Source organism: Eleutherodactylus coqui, chromosome 6 (genome assembly GCF_035609145.1).
Source record: "Eleutherodactylus coqui strain aEleCoq1 chromosome 6, aEleCoq1.hap1, whole genome shotgun sequence".
In the NCBI taxonomy this organism is placed as follows: domain Eukaryota; kingdom Metazoa; phylum Chordata; class Amphibia; order Anura; family Eleutherodactylidae; genus Eleutherodactylus; species Eleutherodactylus coqui.
Genome location: NC_089842.1, coordinates 115314170 through 115331104, shown reverse-complemented (window position 1 = coordinate 115331104; position 16935 = coordinate 115314170). Strand labels below are relative to the sequence as shown.

Here is a 16935-nt window from a genome sequence, read left to right as displayed (position 1 = left end):
ATAGAATCCTGTGCCACCGCCATCAGGAGCTGCACACGTGGGCATAGCAATGGGGAACCTATGTGCCACACACTATTCATTCTGTCAAGGTGTCTGCATGCCCCAGTCAGACCGGGCTTTTTAATTCATAGACACAGGCAGGTACAACTCCCTATTGTGAAGTCCCTGTCGACCCACAGCATGGGTGGCTCCCTGGAACCCACCGGCGGTACACAGAAATATCCCATTGCATTGCCCAACACAGCTGAGGTAGTAATGTCGTGCTTAATGCAGGTGGGCTTCGGCCCACACTGCATGCCCCAGTCTGACTGGGGTTCTTTATAAGTGTACAGATGTAGTAAAAACTCCGTGTGCACCTACAGCATGGGTGGGTGCCAGGAAGCCACCGGCGGTACATAGAAATATCCCATTGCATTGCCCAACACAGCTGAGGTAGTAATGTTGTGCTTAACCCTTTCCAATCCAATTTGTATATGGTTTTCCTAGGGGGCTTACTCTTTTTCTGCTGTTATACAACGGCGCTATATGCTGGCTAAAGCCAGTACTGCATGAGCTGACACGTAGGATAGGCTCCGACAGCAGAGAGGCTGGCAATATACAGTAAGAGAACCCCGACGGACGTCTACCAACAACGGAGCTGTACAGCCTTAAACCCTAATGTCTTCACAGGTCACACAGTGGACTGGAAAGGGTTAATGCAGGTGGGTTTCGGCCCACACTGCATGCCCCAGTCAGACTGGGGTTCTTTACAAGTGGACACATGTAGGTTTAACTCCCTGTGGACCCACTGCCTGGGTGGGTGCCAGGAAGCCACCGGCGGTACATAGAAATATCCCATTGCATTGCCCAACACAGCTGAGGTAGTAATGTCGTGCGTAATACAGGTGGGCTTCGGCCCACACTGCATGCCCCAGTCAGACGGGTTCTTTAGAAGTGTACAGAAGTATTAAAAACTCAGTGTGCACCTACAGCATGGGTGGCTCCCTGGAACCCACCGGCGGTACACAAAAATATCCCATTGCATTGCCCAACACAGCTGAGGTAACGTCAGCTGTAATGCAGGTGGGCTAAAAATTAATTTGATTACACTGTAGGCGAGGGCCCACAAAAATTGCTGTATCAACAGTACTAATGTACATCCCAAAAATTGGCCATGGCCAGCCAAGAGGGCAGGTGAAACCCATTAATCGCTTTGGTTAATGTGGCTTAAGTGGTAACTAGGCCTGGAGGCAGCCCAGTGTAACGAAAAATTGGTTCAAGTTAAAGTTCCAATGCTTTTAAGCGCATTGAAACTTATAAAAATTGTTCAGAAAAATTATTTGAGTGAGCCTTGTGGCCCTAAGAAAAATTGCCCGTTCAGCGTGATTACGTGAGGTTTCACGAGGAGGAGCAGGAGGAGGAGGAGGAGGAATATTAGACACAGATTGATGAAGCAGAAATGTCCCCGTTTTGGATGGTGAGAGAGAACGTAGCTTCCATCCGCGGGTGCAGCCTACGTATTGCTTACGTATCGCTGCTGTCCGCTGGTGGAGAACAGAAGTCTGGGGAAATCCAGCCTTTGTTCATCTTGATGAGTGTTAGCCTGTCGGCACTGTCGGTTGACAAGCGGCTACGCTTATCTGTGATGATTCCCCCAGCCGCACTAAACACCCTCTCCGACAACACGCTAGCCGCAGGACAAGCAAGCACCTCAAGGGCATACAGGGCTAGTTCAGGCCACGTGTCCAGCTTCGACACCCAGTAGTTGTAGGGGGCAGAGGCGTCACCAAGGATGGTCGTGCGATCCGCTACGTACTCCCTCACCATCCTTTTGCAGTGCTCCCGCCGACTCAGCCGTGACTGGGGAGCGGTGACACAGTCTTGGTGGGGAGCCATAAAGCTGGCCAGGCCCTTAAAGACTGTTGCACTGCCTGGGATGTACATGCTGCTCGATCTACGCACATCCCCTGCAACATGGCCCTCGGAACTGCGCCTTCTGCCACTAGCGCTGTCGGCTGGGAATTTTACCATCAGCTTGTCCGCAAGGGTCCTGTGGTATAGCAACACTCTCGAACCCCTTTCCTCTTCGGGAATCAGAGTGGGCAGGTTCTCCTTATACCGTGGATCGAGCAGTGTGTACACCCAGTAATCCGTAGTGGCCAGAATGCGTGCAACGCGAGGGTCACGAGAAAGGCATCCTAACATGAAGTCAGCCATGTGTGCCAGGGTACCTGTACGCAACACATGGCTGTCTTCACTAGGAAGATCACTTTCAGGATCCTCCTCCTCCTCCTCCTCCTCAGGCCATACACGCTGAAAGGATGACAGGCAATCAGCCGGTGTACCGTCAGCAGCGGCCCAAGCTGTCTCTTCCCCCTCCTCCTCATGCTCCTCCTCCTCCTCCTCCTGTACGCGCTGATAAATAGACAGGAGGGTGCCCTGACTATCCAGCGGCATACTGTCTTCCCCCGCCCCCGTTTCCGAGCGCAAAGCAGCTGCCTTTATGGTTTGCAGGGAATTTCTCAAGATGCATAGCAGAGGAATGGTGACGCTAATGATTGTAGCATCGCCGCTCACCACCTGGGTAGACTCCTCAAAATTACCAAGGACATGGCAGATGTCTGCCAACCAGGCCCACTCTTCTGAAAGGAATTGAGGAGGCTGACTCCCACTGCGCCGCCCATGTTGGAGTTGGTATTCGACTATAGCTCTACGCTGTTCATAGAGCCTGGCCAACATGTGGAGCGTAGAGTTCCACCGTGTGGGCACGTCGCACAGCAGTCGGTGCACTGGCAGCTTAAAGTGATGTTGCAGGGTGCGCAGGGTGGCAGCGTCCGTGTGGGACTTGCGGAAATGTGCGCAGAGCCGGCGCGCCTTTACGAGCAGGTCTGACAAGCGTGGGTAGCTTTTCAGAAACCGCTGAACCACCAAATTAAAGACGTGGGCCAGGCATGGCACGTGCGTGAGGCTGCCGAGCTGCAGAGCCGCCACCAGGTTACGGCCGTTGTCACACACGACCATGCCCGGTTGGAGGCTCAGCGGCGCAAGCCAGCGGTCGGTCTGCTGTGTCAGACCCTGCAGCAGTTCGTGGGCCGTGTGCCTCTTATCGCCTAAGCTGAGTAGTTTCAGCACGGCCTGCTGACGCTTGCCCACCGCTGTGCTGCCACACCGCGCGACACCGACTGCTGGCGACATGCTGCTGCTAACACATCTTGATTGTGAGACAGAGGAGGAGGAGGAGGAGGAGGGTGCTTTAGTGGAGGAAGCATACACCTCCGCAGATACCAGCACCGAGCTGGGGCCCGCAATTCTGGGGGTGGGTAGGACGTGAGCGGTCCCAGGCTCTGACTCTGTCCCAGCCTCCACTAAATTCACCCAATGTGCCGTCAGGGAGATGTAGTGGCCCTGCCCGCCTGTGCTTGTCCACGTGTCCGTAGTTAAGTGGACCGTGGCAGTAACCGCGTTGGTGAGGGCGCGCACAATGTTGCGGGAGACGTGGTCGTGCAGGGCTGGGACGGCACATCGGGAAAAGTAGTGGCGACTGGGAACTGAGTAGCGCGGGGCCGCCGCCTCCATGATACTTTTGAAGGACTCCGTTTCCACAACCCTATACGGCAGCATCTCAAGGCTGATGAATTTTGCGATGCGGACGGTTAACGTTTGAGCGTGCGGGTGCGTGGCGGCGTACTTGCGCTTGCGCTCGAACACTTGCGCAAGCGACGGCTGAACGGTGCGCTGAACTACACTGCTGGATGGGGCCGAGGACAGCGGAGATGAGGGTGTGGGTGCAGGCCATGAGGCGGTAGTGCCTGTGTCCTGAGAGGGGGGTTGCATCTCAGTGGCAGGTTGGGGCACAGGGGGAGAGGCAGGGGTGCAAACCGGAGGCGGTGAACGGCCTTCGTCCCACCTTGCGGGGTGCTTGGCCATCATATGTCTGCGCATGGTGGTGGTGGTGAGGCTGTTGGTGTTGGCTCCCCGGCTGAGCTTTGCGCGACAAAGGTTGCACACCACTGTTCGTCGGTCGTCAGGCGTCTCTGTGAAAAACTGCCAGACCTTAGAGCACCTCGGCCTCCGCAGGGTGGCATGGCGCGAGGGGGCGCTTTGGGAAACACTTGGTGGATTATTCGGTCTGGCCCTGCCTCTACCCCTGGCCACTGCACTGCCTCTTGCAACCTGCCCTGCTGATGCCCTTGACTCCCCCTCTGAAGACCTGTCCTCCTGAGTAAGCGTTGCACACCAGGTGGGGTCAGTCACCTCATCGTCCTGCTGCTCTTCCTCCGAATCCTCTGTGCGCTGCTCCCTGGGACTTACTGCCCTTACTACTACCTCACTGCAAGACAACTGTGTCTGATCGTCATCGTCCTCCTCACCCACAGAAAGTTGTTGAGACAGTTGGCGGAAGTCCCCAGCCTCTTCCCCCGGACCCCGGGAACTTTCGAATGGTTGGGCATCAGTGACGATAAACTCCTCTGGTGGGAGAGGAACCGCTGCTGCCCAATCTAAGCAGGGGCCCGAGAACAGTTCCTGGGAGTGTTCCCGCTCCTGAGCAGGTGTCATTGTAGTGGAGTGAGGAGGCTGGGAGGAAGGAGGAGCAGCAGACAGAGGATTCGGATTGGCAGCAGTGGACGGCGCAGAACTGCGGGTAGACGATAGGTTGCTCGAAGCACTTTCTGCCATCCAGGACAGGACCTGCTCACACTGCTCATTTTCTAATAACCGTCTCCCGCGTGGACCCATTAATTGGGCGATGAATGTGGGGACGCCAGAAACGTGCCTCTCTCCTAATCGCGCAGCAGACAGCTGCGACACACCTGGATCAGGAGCTTGGCCTGTGCCCACACCCTCACTTGGCCCTCCGCGTCCTCGGCCACGTCCACGTCCACGTCCTCTAGGCTTACCCCTACCCCTCAGCATGCTGTATTACCAGTGATTAGATTTCCCAGGCAGGAAATAAATTGGCGCAAGACTGCAGGCCAAATATAATTTTTGCCCTTTTTGGAAAACGAAAGGCCCCACTGCCTCTAGTGAATGAATTATCTAAGTTTAATAACTGCGCTGTGTCCCTGCTTATGTGTCACAGAACGTGAGGGTAGCAGAGTTATTATAACTCTTGGAGAGCAGGTATTTTTTTTCCCAATTAAGGAAAGCAAATGGCGAACCCAGCAGTAAAGCGTAGCTGGCTGCGTATGATTTAGCAATGTTTTTCACGCAGCTCACACGTCTCCACAGGCGTAAGGACGGACACAGGCTGGACAAATAGATTTGTTTTCAGTTTTTTCCCACCAACAGGCAGCACTGCGTATATTCAATGAACCTGCGAAGTTTAATAACTGCGCTGTGTCCCTGCTTATGTGTCACAGAACGTGAGGGTAGCAGAGTTATTATAACTCTTGGAGAGCAGGTATTTTTTTTCCCAATTAAGGAAAGCAAATGGCGAACCCAGCAGTAAAGCGTAGCTGGCTGCGTATGATTTAGCAATGTTTTTCACGCAGCTCACACGTCTCCACAGGCGTAAGGACGGACACAGGCTGGACAAATAGATTTGTTTTCAGTTTTTTCCCACCAACAGGCAGCACTGCGTATATTCAATGAACCTGCGAAGTTTAATAACTGCGCTGTGTCCCTGCTTATGTGTCACAGAACGTGAGGGTAGCAGAGTTATTATAACTCTTGGAGAGCAGGTATTTTTTTTCCCAATTAAGGAAAGCAAATGGCGAACCCAGCAGTAAAGCGTAGCTGGCTGCGTATGATTTAGCAATGTTTTTCACGCAGCTCACACGTCTACACAGGCGTAAGGACGGACACAGGCTGGACAAATAGATTTGTTTTCAGTTTTTTCCCACCAACAGGCAGCACTGCGTATATTCAATGAACCTGCGAAGTTTAATAACTGCGCTGTGTCCCTGCTTATGTGTCACAGAACGTGAGGGTAGCAGAGTTATTATAACTCTTGGAGAGCAGGTATTTTTTTCCCCAATTAAGGAAAGCAAATGGCGAACCCAGCAGTAAAGCGTAGCTGGCTGCGTATGATTTAGCAATGTTTTTCACGCAGCTCACACGTCTCCACAGGCGTAAGGACGGACACAGGCTGGACAAATAGATTTCTTTTCAGTTTTTTCCCACCAACAGGCAGCACTGCGTATATTCTATGAATAATAACTGTGTTGTGGCCCTGCCTATACAATTCTTTCCCTGCAGTATCAATGGAGGGTGCAATGCTCTGCAGAGGCGATTTTGAGAAGCCCAAAAAAAATGCAGCACAGCCAACAGCAGCCTGGACAGTACTGCACACGGATAAATATGGCCCTAGAAAGGACCGTTGAGGTTCTTGAAGGCTACACTCACTCCTAACACTCTCCCTGCCTATGCAGCACTTCTGTCCCTAATGCCAGGTGCAACGGTCTGCAGAGGCGATTTTGAGAAAGAAAAAAAAATCCCACTGCTAACAGCAGCCAACACACAGCTATCAGTGGCCCTAATAAGGACCTTTGGGGGTCTTGAAGCCTACACTAACTACCAATTCTTTCCCTACAGCAGCTCCGGTATAAACAGCACTGTCCCTCATCTAACTCACACCGCATCTGAGGCGAGCCGCGGGAGGGGCCGACTTTTATATTAGGCGAACACCTGATCTCGCCAGCCACTCACAGCAGGGGGGTGGTATAGGGCTTAAACGTTGCAGGGGGAAGTTGTAATGCCTTCCCTGTCTTTCAATTGGCCAGAAAAGCGCGCTAACGTCTCAGGGAAGGAAGTGAAAGTAACCAGAACACCGCATGGTGTTCGTCACGAATAACGAACATCCCGAACACCCTAATATTCGCACGAATATCAAGCTCGGACGAACGCGTTCGCTCATCTCTAGTGCTCAGCACATGCGCATACCTGTCCTCCAAAAAAGGATCATCATAGAAACCATTCACAAATCATAACAGATGGACCTGCAGAAACTGTCATAGATCAAAAAAGGTAAACCACGCTAGGTTACCGTACAAACTGCGTAACCCCAACTTATTATACTAGCAGGAACACTATCACAACCTCGTTATTTGCATATGCTACCCACTCATCCATCGCACATTGTACATTGTAACAGGCAGTCGTGGAATACAAAGAATATCCCGATCAAAAATGTACAAAGTCATGCACAGAAGCAAGTATGAGAACAAATAACATACCATGTCATAATACAATCATCAGATATGCAAACTATTCACAAAATGTATAATAACGGATTATAATCCAAATTTAAGCCATTGGGGGCCAGTGCATCAAGATCGAAAATCTACTTGGCCTCCAAAAGCTTCAAACGTCGCTCCCTATTTCCACCTCGCCGATTTCTCTTGACTGTATCGATGATCCTAAACCGTAATTGACTTCCTGAATGACCGCATTCATCAAAATTAGAGATGAGTGAGCACCAAAATGCTCAGGTGCTCGTTGCTCGAGTTGAACTTTCCGTGATGCTCGAGAGTTCGTTTCGAGTAACGGACCCCATTGAAGTCAATGGGCGACTCGAGTATTTTTGTATATGACTGATGCTCGCTAAGTTTTTCATTTGTGAAAATCTGCAAAACCTACGAAAGTGATGGAAACGGCACAGAACCGGATAGGGCAGGTGAGGGGCAACATGCAGGCCTGCATCTCAGGTTCCCAGGTCTCACTATTAAGCCACAATAGCGGCAAGAGTCCCCCCGCCCCCAACAATTTTTACTTTGCCTCATTAGCAAGGCACACCTTAGCAAAGCACCACACTACCTCCAACCAAGCACAATCACTGCCTGCGGTAGACACCGCTGCCTCTTCTCCTGGGTTACATGCTGCCCAACCCCCCTCCCCCCGAACGACCCTGCGTCCGCAGCGCACACAAAAGTGTCCCTGCACAGCCTTCAGCTGCCCTCATGCCACACGCTCGCTTCATAGCTACACCAACCTCATGTCTATTTCCGTCTGCGATGAAGAGGAACCGGAGGCACACACTGCAAAGGGTTGGCAGGGCCAGGCAGTGACCCTCTTTGAAAGGGGGGGGGGGGCGATAGCCCACAATGTTGTTGAGAATTGATAATAGATTAAAGTTCCATCTTCATTCCAATCCTGTGCCAGGAGCTGCAAATATGGGCATAAAGAGGAGTCCGCTGCCAGCCCAGCACATCTCCACATCTCCTCAATGCAGCAATACTCGGTGTGGGAAGTATGTGAACTGGCCCTGGGTCAGCCTCTGTCCCAGCAAACACCTAGTGTGGCTCAAGGTGCTGCGAGTGACATAGCAATGGGGACTCCATGTGTCCACACACTACTCATTCTGTTTTGGTGTCAGATACCTCATCGACAACGCAAGGGGTAAACCATCTGCACTATGCACCCTACCAAGTCTGTCAGTGTTTTGGGGACAGACAGGTAAAGCACCTCAATGGGAAGTCTGTGTGCACCCACAGCATGGGTGGCTAGCAGGAACCCCCAGACAGTACATCAAGAAATCCAATTGCAGTGCCCCGGATAGCTGAGGTTAGGTGAGAGGAAATACATGGTAGCTGCGGCCCATATTTCATGCCCTAGACATTCTGGGTTTTTTCAAAAGTGCCAGGCAGGTACAACTCCGCTACGGCAAGTCTGCGTGCACCCACAGCATGGGTGGCTCGCAAGAACACACAGACGGTACATCAAGAAATCCCATTGCAGTGCCCCGGATAGCTAAGGTTACGTGAGAGGAAATACATGTTGGCTGCGGCCCACACTCCATGCCCTAGACATTCTGGGTTTTCTCAAAAGTGCCAGGTAGGTACAACTCCGCTATGGCAAGTCTGTGTGCACACACAGCATGGGTAGCTAGCAGGAACACACAGACGGTACATCAGGAAATCTCATTGCAGTGCCCCGGATAGCTGTGGTAACGTGAGAGAAAATACATGTTGGCCTCGGCCCACAATCCATGCCCTAGCATGTTGGGGTTTTTTTTGGGCCAGATAGGTAGAAAACCGCGATGGGAAGACTTAGTGCACCCATAGTATACACAGACCTCTGTAATATTCATGTAGCAAAGGTATAAGCTGACCCCAGTAACAGTTATGTTGCAGAAGCCTACGGGGACAACAGTAACATTTCTGTAGTAACAGTATAGACAGACCCCAGTAACATTTCATTAGCAGAAGTATAGGCAGACCCCAGTAGCATTTCATTAGCAGAAGTATGCACAGACACCCTGGTAACATTTATGTAGCAGCAGTATTGGCAGACCCCTGTAACATTTTTGTAGCAGCAGTATAGGCAGACCCCTGTAACATTTACATGGCAGAAGTATAGGCAGACCCCAGTAACATTCTTGTAGCAGAAGTATAGGCAGACTCCTGATAAACATTTATGTGGCAGAAGTATAGGCAGACCCCAGTAACAGTTATGTAGCAGCAGTATCGGCAGACCCCAGTATCATTTCTGTAGCAGTATTATAGGCAGACCCCACCACCATTTCTGTTGTTGAAGTATAGGCAGACCCCAGTAACATTTATGTAGCAGCAGTATAGGCAGACCCATGTAACATTTATGTGGCAGAAGTATAGGCAGACCACAATAACATTTATGTAGCAGCAGTATAGGCAGACCCCAGTATCAGTTCTGTAGCAGCAGTTTAGGCAGACCCCAGCACAATTTCTGTAGTAGAAGTATAGGCAGACCCCTGTAAAATTTACGTGGCAGCAGTAAAGGCAGACCCCAGTAACATTTTTGTAGCAGAAGTATACACAGATCCCTGTAACATTTCTGTAGTAACACTATAGACAGATCCCAGTAACATTTCTGTAGCAGAAGTATAGGCAGACCACTGAAACATTTACGTGGCAGCAGTATAGGCAAACCCTGTAAAAATAACAGGGCAGCAGTATAGGCAGACCCCAGTAACATCCTTGTGGCAGCAGTATAGGAAGACACCTGTAAGATTTACATGGCAGAAGTATAGGCAGACTCCTGTAACATTCTTGTAGCAGAAGTATTGGCTGGCAGGCAGACAGACCCCAGTAAAATTTCTGTAGTAATAGTATAGGCCAACCTCTGAAACATTGGGATACCATGAGCGTAGGCGAAGGCCGGAAAAATTAGTTGGATAAGAGTGTAGGCGTTGGCCCCAAAAATTAGTGTACCAAGAGTACAAGTGTACCTCTGAAAAATTTATCAACCGAGAGGGCAGTTGAAGCCCATAAACATTTTTTTTAACGATACAGCTCACTGTTGCTTAATTTGTAACAGAGCCTGGAGGCAGCCCTGTTGAAAAAATTGGTTCATGTTACAGCCTCAATACTTTTGAAACTTAGAAAAATTGTAAAAACATTGGTAGATGTAGATGAGCCTTTTGGGCCGCAGAACAATTGGCCGTTCAGCGCGATGGCATGTTGTTTCTGGAGGAGGTGTAGCAGGAGGAGGACTAATGTCAGAGACAAATTGACTAAGATAAATACCCCGTTTTCCCGGTGATAGAGAAGAGTGCTTTTATCTGCGGTTGCAGCGAAAAGAATCTTTAGGTTCCGCTGCTCTCCGTCGGTGGAGAATAGAAGTCTTGGGGAAATCCAGGCTTTGTTCATCTTTATGAGTGTAAGCATGTCGGCACTGGCAGTTGACAGGCGGGTATGCTTGGCCAAGCACCTTGTGGGGTGCTTGGCCATCATATGCCTGCGCATGCTGGTGGTGGTGAGGCTGGTAGTGGTGGCTCCCCGGCTGATCTTGGCGCGACACAAGTTGCACACCACTGTTTGTTGGTCGTCCGCGCTCTCACTGAAAAACATCCACACCTTTGAAGACCTAGGCCTCTGCAGGGTGGCTTGGCACGAGGGGGTGCTTTGGGAAGAAGTTGGGGGAGTCTTTGCTCTGGCCCTGCCTCTACACCTGCCCACCCCACTGCCTCTTTCAACCTGTCCTGCTGCTGCACTTGCCTCCCCCTCTGAAGACCTCTCCTCAGTTGGCTTAGCAAACCAGGTGGGGTCAGTCCCCTCATCATCCAGCGGCTCTTCCTCTGAATCCTCTGTGCGCTCCTCCCTCGGACTTACTGCCCTTACTACTATCTCACAGATAGACAACTGTGTAGCATTATCATCATCCTCCTCACCCACTGAAAGCTCTGGAGACAGTTGCCGGAAGTCCCCATCCTCATCACCTGGACCCAGGAAACTTTCCAAAGGTTGGGCATCGGTCACGACAAACTCCTCAGGTGAGAGAGGAACCATTTTTTCCCAAGCAAGGCAGGGGCCCGAGAACAGTTCCTGAGAGTCTGTCTGCCCCTCAGAATGTGTCATTTTCATGGAGTGAGGAGGCTGGGAGGAAGCAGGGGCAGCAGTGAGAGGATTCAGAGTTGCAGCAGTGGACGGCGTAGAAGACTGGGTGGTCGATACCATGCTGGATGCACTTTCTGCCATCCACAACAGGACCTGCTCACACTGCTCTGTTTATAATAAAGGTCTATGACGTGGACCCAAAAATTGTGATATGAAGCTGGGGACCCCAGAAACTTGCCTCTCTCCTAATCCCGCATCAGCCGGCTGCGATTCACATGGACCAGAAACTCGGCCTGTGCCCACACCCTCACTTGGACCTCCGCGTCCTCGCCCGCGTCCACGTCCACATCCTCTAGGCCTACCCATACCCCTCAGCATGGTGTATTACGAATAGAGCAGACACAGAGCGGTGTAAAAAATTATGCAATTATTGACCTGCAGTTGGAGGCTCACAGCGGTTATGTAACGCACACTGCAGTCCGAAAAAAATATTACACTAGGCTGCAAAAAGACCTAGTTGGGTAATAGTGAGCCACTACAACTCCCAGCAGCTACGCAGTAAAATGCACACGGTCACAGGTTGCCCTAAGAAGGAGTTTTTTCTTCAGATTTTTTTTGAAAAAGCCAAAAGTCTAAATAGCATGTATATGTCTTTCCCTCTATCAGCGGCTGTGGCCATACGCTGTGCGTGAAGTTGACGGGATGCACAGAGCGGTGTAAAAAATTATGCAATTATTGGCCTGCAGTTAGAGGATCACAGCGGTTATGTAACGCACACTGCAGTCCGAAAAAAATGATATGCAAGGCTGCAAAAAGGCCTAGCTGGCTAATAGGGAGCCACTACAACTCCCAGCAGCCACGCAGAAAACTGCACACGGTCACAGGTAGCCCTAAGAAGGAGTTTTTTTTTCAGATTTTTTTGAAAAAGCCAACAGCCTAGATAGCGTGTATATGATTTTTCCCTCTATCAGCGGCTGTGGCCGTACGTTGTGGGCGAACTTGACGGGACGCACAGAGCGGTGTAAAAAATTATGCAATCATTGGCCTGCAGTTGGAGGATCACAGCGGTTATGTAACGTACACTGCAGTCCGAAAAAAATTATACGCAAGGCTGCCAAAAGGCCTAGCTGGCTAATAGTGAGCCACTATAACTCCCAGCAGCCACGCAGTAAAATGCACACGGTCACAGGTTGCCCTAAGAAGGACCGTTGGGGTACTTGTTGACAAGATTCTACACTACCACTGTCCCTGCCTCACCAGTACTGCCCCTTTACTCTGTATAATTGACTGCAGACTGAGAACGTAAAAATTGTGCAAAACTGCTCCCAGCAGCCACAACAGTAATGCACACGGTCAGATGTGGCCCTAAGAAGGACCGTTGGGTTTCTTGAAGATGCTAACAGTAGCCTAACACTCTCCCTATAGCAGAAATAGCAGGAACAGCACTCTCCCTTATCTCTGCCAGTGTGTGTCTGAGGCGAGCCGCGGGCGGGACCGCTTTAAATACTAGACGGTCACTTGATCTCACCAGCCACTCACTGCAGGGGGGTGGGATAGGGCTGGAACGTCACCGGAGGAAGTTGTAATGCCTTCCTTGCATGTCTATTGGTCAGAAAATGGCGCAAAACATGCAGGGATGGAAATGGAATTGACTCGAGTACCGCTTGGCACTCGTCTCGAGTAACGAGCATCTCGAGTACCCTAATGCTCGAGCGAGCATCAAGCTCGGACGAGTATGTTTGCTCATCTCTAATCAAAATGCTTTGGAATAGGCAAATCAAGTTTTCTCGTCCTAATGTTGCTCTTGTGGTTTGCAATTCTCTTGCGGACCTCCGTAGTGGTCTCCCCCACAAGGGCAATTGATCACATATATTACAAATGATGACCAGCAACTGAACCAACCGTTAATCGAGTACTGTTTCCCTGTGCGGGGGTGCGTAAAACTGTGGCCCTTAAAGGGGTTGTCCCGCGGCAGCAAGTGGGTCTATACACTTCTGTATGGCCATAATAATGCACTTTGTAATGTACATTGTGCATTAATTATGAGCCATACAGAAGTTATAAAAAGTTTTATACTTACCTGCTCCGTTGCTAGCGTCCTCGTTCCCATGGTGCCGACTAATTTTCGGCCTCCGATGGCCAAATTAGCCGCGCTTGCGCAGTCCGGGTCTTCTGCAGTCTTCTATGGGGCCGCTCGTGTAGAATGCCGGCTCCGTGTAGCTCCGCCCCGTCACGTGCCGATTCCAGCCAATCAGGAGGCTGGAATCGGCAATGGACCGCACAGAAGCCCTGCGGTCCACGGAGACAGAGGATCCCGGCGGCCATCTTCAGCAGGTAAGTATGAAGACGCCGGACCGCCGGAATTCAGGTAAGCGCTGTGCGGGTTGTTTTTTTAACCCCTGCATCGGGGGTTGTCTCGCGCCGAACGGGGGGGGGGGGTTAAAAAAAAAAACCCGTTTCGGCGCGGGACAACCCCTTTAATCATGTTGTTACAGGCCGCACACCCCAGACAGGGAATGTTGCCATTCTTCAGAGGGGCCAACGTTCGCTGAAGAGTCGTAACTGGTAATGTTCCCGAAGTGCGTACCAAACGGTCTTTTAGATTAGGGCCCCATCTGTAGGCCATCATAGGCGGAACCAAAAATTCCGCAATCTCAGGATGGCATCCAGACAATACATGCCAATGTTTGTTAAGGATCCGCTTAATCGAATTGCTCTGTGGCCCATATGTAGATACGAAAGGTATGCGAATCGTCGGTTGTGCATTCACAGAGGGACCAAAGGTAGATGTACGCTCAATTTGTTTAACCCTGCTCTTCTGATGGACAATTTGATCTCGCAGATAATCCCTATACAAAAATTTCCTGCACATAGACTCAAGGCGCCTATCCAAGAACTCGTCGTCCACCACCCGCCGCAGCCTGAGTATCTGGCTCCAAGGCAAAGATCGTAACATGGAGGGTGGATGACAACTCGAAAAATGCAACAAATTGTTATGATCCGTGGGTTTCAAGAACAAGTCGGTTTTGAGACTCACACCATGCTTGATCACCAAAACATCCAGGAATTGGATAGAGGTTTCCGAAGCTACCAGAATAAATTTCAATTCTGGTAGGAACCCATTGAGTTCACTATGGAAAGCCCCCAGCTGTTCAAGGGAGCCCCTCCAGATGACAAAAACGTCATCAATGTACCTGCACCATACCTGGACATGTGTCCAGGAAGGGGAGGTACAAAGAAGCGTTTCCTCAAAATGGCGCATAAAGATGTTAGCGTAGCACGGGGCCATATTCGACCCCATCGCCGTTCCTTGTATTTGTCGGTAATACTGATCGCCATAAAGAAAAACGTTATTTGATGGTACCAATGTGAGCAAAGTCAAAACAAATACCACACATCTGTTGGATAAATTGCAAGTGGACAAATAATGTCCAACAGCCGACAGGCCATTCTTATGCCACAGGGGATACATGCCACAGTATTATGCAATTGAGCACATATGTATGCACACCTGTGTCCAATTTTTGCTCTATCCAATGAAGGTAAGGGTTTCTCTGTTGGGGAAGTACTGCTGTATGTGATGTTTCACATCATTGGTGTTGGGGGTGGAGCTATTTGTTTTTAAGGATGCATTGTGGTGTATGTCACTTAGGACTTGACAAAGACCTGCTGTGTATTCGGGTCGAAACGTTGTTTGTGTGGGCACAATAAAGTAAACTTTTTTGAAGATATCCCCCGGCGTGCTACTCCTCCATCTATTATTCAATTGTGTGATCACAGTTAGGTACTGTGATAGGATTTTCTATGACGCCCACCACTCACCCATTCCACAAGTCATTCTACAAAAAGAATAGTTAAAGAACAATAAACATAAGATGCTATTTGTACATAGGAATGAGCTAAAATTACTCCAATCTGAGTGCAAGACTAATTAAGTCAGTGGAAATGTTTACATGCAGATACTAAAAGCAAAAATGCATGTACATTTAACATTGACAAATATCATATTGGATGATTGTCCTCAATAAATAACCAAGTCACATTTTTGACTCATTTTTGATTGGGTTCTCTTTCTTCTTTTAAGACTTGTGTGAACAATGTAATTTTAGGTCAAATCTATGCAAAAAGGTAGAAAATTCAGAAGGGTTCACAAACTTTCAAGCACGTTGTTCTAAGAGCACTGTAGCTGACACTCTATAGCTTGAACTAAGAGACAACAAACTGGTATTAGGCAGATACTGTGGCTTGTGCTTTTATGGGGGCACTAAGACAGGCACTGTTGTGTGGGCACTATGACTATCATTTCCTTAGGGGCTTTATTATTAGGGCTTAACATGTAACCTGTACATGTAGTTGATCTGACAGAAATCAGCACACTGCCCCGAACACTGAGGCATTTATGTCCTGTTGAGCCTCTCTCCTTTTTAAATCCTCCTTTCTACAATATGTCATACTTTGAACCCCTTATATTCTATGGACTTTAAGTGGTATAGCTGTTCCATTTTATGCATCAACTGTCTAAGGTGCATGGTTATCTTATAACTCTGTCCACAGGAGTAAAAGTAATGAAAATTTAATAGTTATTCAATGTCTTAAAATATCTTATCTTTTCAGTGATCAAGAAGATCTTAATAAGGAAGAAAATTTGAAAGCATGCATTAAGAGGATCATGAAATTTGACCTCCAGAAAGCTAACATCACAGACCCGGAGGTGCTGGAACAAGCCGACTGCATAGTCATATCAGGGTTACTGGAGGTAGTCTGTCAAGACCATAATGACTACACCAAAAATTTCCGGAGAATGACAAGGCTCCTGAAACACAGAGGGCTGCTAATTCTTGTTGGGGGTTTAAATGCTTCATATTATCACGTTGGTGAAGACAGATATCACATATTTACCTATGATGAATGTTTTTTAAGGCAAAACCTTGCCAATGCAGGATTTAAGATTGACACCTGTGAAGTGTTAGAAAGTAAAATACAAAGTGATCTCACCGATTACAAACAGATAATTTTTGTGACTGCTATCAAGGAGTGTATTGTGTCTGAATTCCCCTAAACTACTGCCATTCATAAACCTTAATCATGCATTTAATTTATTGCAATAAAAATAAATTTCAAAGCAATGAAATGCCATAAGATATATAGAATAGATGGCGTGCGTAACATTATACTTAGAGGGATTGCCTTCTTCTGGACCAACAAGGAAGGGGGAGGGATTGAAACAGGCTGAACTAGATGGACATTGTCTTCATTCAGCCTAACATATTATGTTACTATGTTACTATTGTATGAGATTAGTGTAAGGAGAATTTATGTGTTTATCAAAGAGAAGACGATCCCAGATCTCGTGCAGAAGTCTGGGCCCAGGAGAAATACATATCACACCAGCCTGTGCGGTATCAGATGATTTCTAATTTATTCTAAGGTGTTCGAAACTTATGTACCATAAATGACCTCACAGCAAAAGTATATACCTCCAAGATTAATGAGAATACATGATAGGCTAAAACAAAAAATGATTAACATAAGTTACACCTCTTATCTTGTCTGTCTCACCAAAAAACATGCACTGCTATAGAAGGGTTTCGTTTAACCCCTTCACCACTTTATACTAGTATCATGCTATATATTTCTAGTCTACAATGCAATAAAAGAACAATTAACTGATACATTGATCTACAATTTTCTTAACATTCCCCAC

General features: G+C 48.9%; 1 protein-coding gene across 1 annotated transcript in view; it reads left to right on the top strand.

The window, feature by feature from the left end:
- The window catches only part of LOC136631429 (nicotinamide N-methyltransferase-like), a 48906-nt gene extending 32302 nt beyond the window's left edge, over positions 1–16604 (top strand). The window contains exon 3 of the mRNA XM_066605716.1: positions 15846–16604. Within this exon, the coding sequence (XP_066461813.1) occupies positions 15846–16290 (445 nt within the window). The 3' untranslated portion in view covers positions 16291–16604. The remainder of the gene's footprint in view (positions 1–15845) is intronic.
- The last annotated feature ends 331 nt before the right edge of the window (positions 16605–16935 follow it).